A 1,065-nucleotide genomic window follows, 5' to 3' on the forward strand; every position below is an offset into this window, starting at 1 on the left:
GCCCTCTCCATCCCAGACCCTGGGGTGGGCACCAGTCTCCTCACCCAGCCCTCCCCTCCCCTCCCCCTGCAGATGCTGTGGGTGCTTTTGCTGACCCTCCCCTACATGAGGGGCTCCGTGCCTGTGACCCCAGGCGAGTGCTGATCCTTTCCAATGCCCGCCCTGTCCCTGGTCTCTGGAGAAGCCCTGGGGAGGGATGGGGACCCATATAATGATGGCCCTGCTCACTCCTGAGCTTGGGGAGGGTCTGAGCAGAGGAAGCTGAGTGGAGCTGAGGGCAGGGAGGCCTGGGTCCCAATGACTCCTCACTCTGCCTTCCCAGCTCCAAGCCCAGAAATTGAGCTTGTGGGCATCGTGGGAGGACATGATGCCCCCACCGGGAAGTGGCCATGGCTGGCCAGCCTGTGGATCCACAACCCAGAGAATGAGTGGATGCTTGAATGTGGGGGCTCCCTCATCCACCACCAGTGGGTGCTGACTGCCGCCCACTGTGTTAAAAAGTGAGTGATTCTCCTTCCCCTGGTTTGTTGACAATGCTGAGGGTGCTGTCGTGTGTTGTGGAGTTTCCTGGGTGGGGAGGCTGCAGTCCTGGGGGATTCACCCTCCTAGACACCCCCTCCATTCTGGGCTCCGAGGGGCTGGCCCCCTCCTGCTGTGTGCTGATCCACGTTCTGCCTCAGCCTCTGAGAAGCTTCCGGTCTTCTCTTCCCACCAGGGGAAGACTGGAGCCTCGGCAATTTGGGGTCCAAGTGGGACAAGTGAAATCCTCTGAGAGTGACATTCTTCAGAAGGTGACTGAGGTCATCGTCCACCCCAACTACAATCCTATGCTGAAAGGAGCAGGTGGAGGAGACGTGGCACTTCTCAAACTGGCAGCTCCCGTGATGCTGTCTGATCGAGTCAACCTGGTCGCCCTCTCTCATCCAGAACTCAGGGTCCCTGCAGGCACGATGTGCTGGGTGACCGGCTGGGGTGACATCAGATTTGATGGTAAGGGTCAGGATGATGGGTGGACAGGACACTGGAGGAGGGGGAACACAGTGGGCAGCTGCACAGGGTTATCAA

The 1,065-nt window shown here is 59.6% G+C and overlaps 1 protein-coding gene across 1 annotated transcript in view; it reads left to right on the forward strand.

The window, feature by feature from the left end:
• Positions 1-72: 72 nt before the first annotated feature.
• The window catches only part of LOC103195982 (mastin-like), a gene marked incomplete at its 5' end in the record, with an annotated part of 2,036 nt that continues 1,043 nt past the window's right edge, over positions 73-1,065 (forward strand). The window contains 3 exons of the mRNA XM_007939639.1: positions 73-133; positions 323-500; positions 716-990. Coding sequence (XP_007937830.1) covers positions 73-133; positions 323-500; positions 716-990 — 514 coding nt within the window. The remainder of the gene's footprint in view (positions 134-322; positions 501-715; positions 991-1,065) is intronic.

This window comes from Orycteropus afer, unplaced genomic scaffold (genome assembly GCF_000298275.1).
Source record: "Orycteropus afer afer isolate SDZICR_OR568_19922 unplaced genomic scaffold, OryAfe1.0 scaffold00061, whole genome shotgun sequence".
Classification (NCBI taxonomy): Eukaryota; Metazoa; Chordata; class Mammalia; order Tubulidentata; family Orycteropodidae; genus Orycteropus; species Orycteropus afer.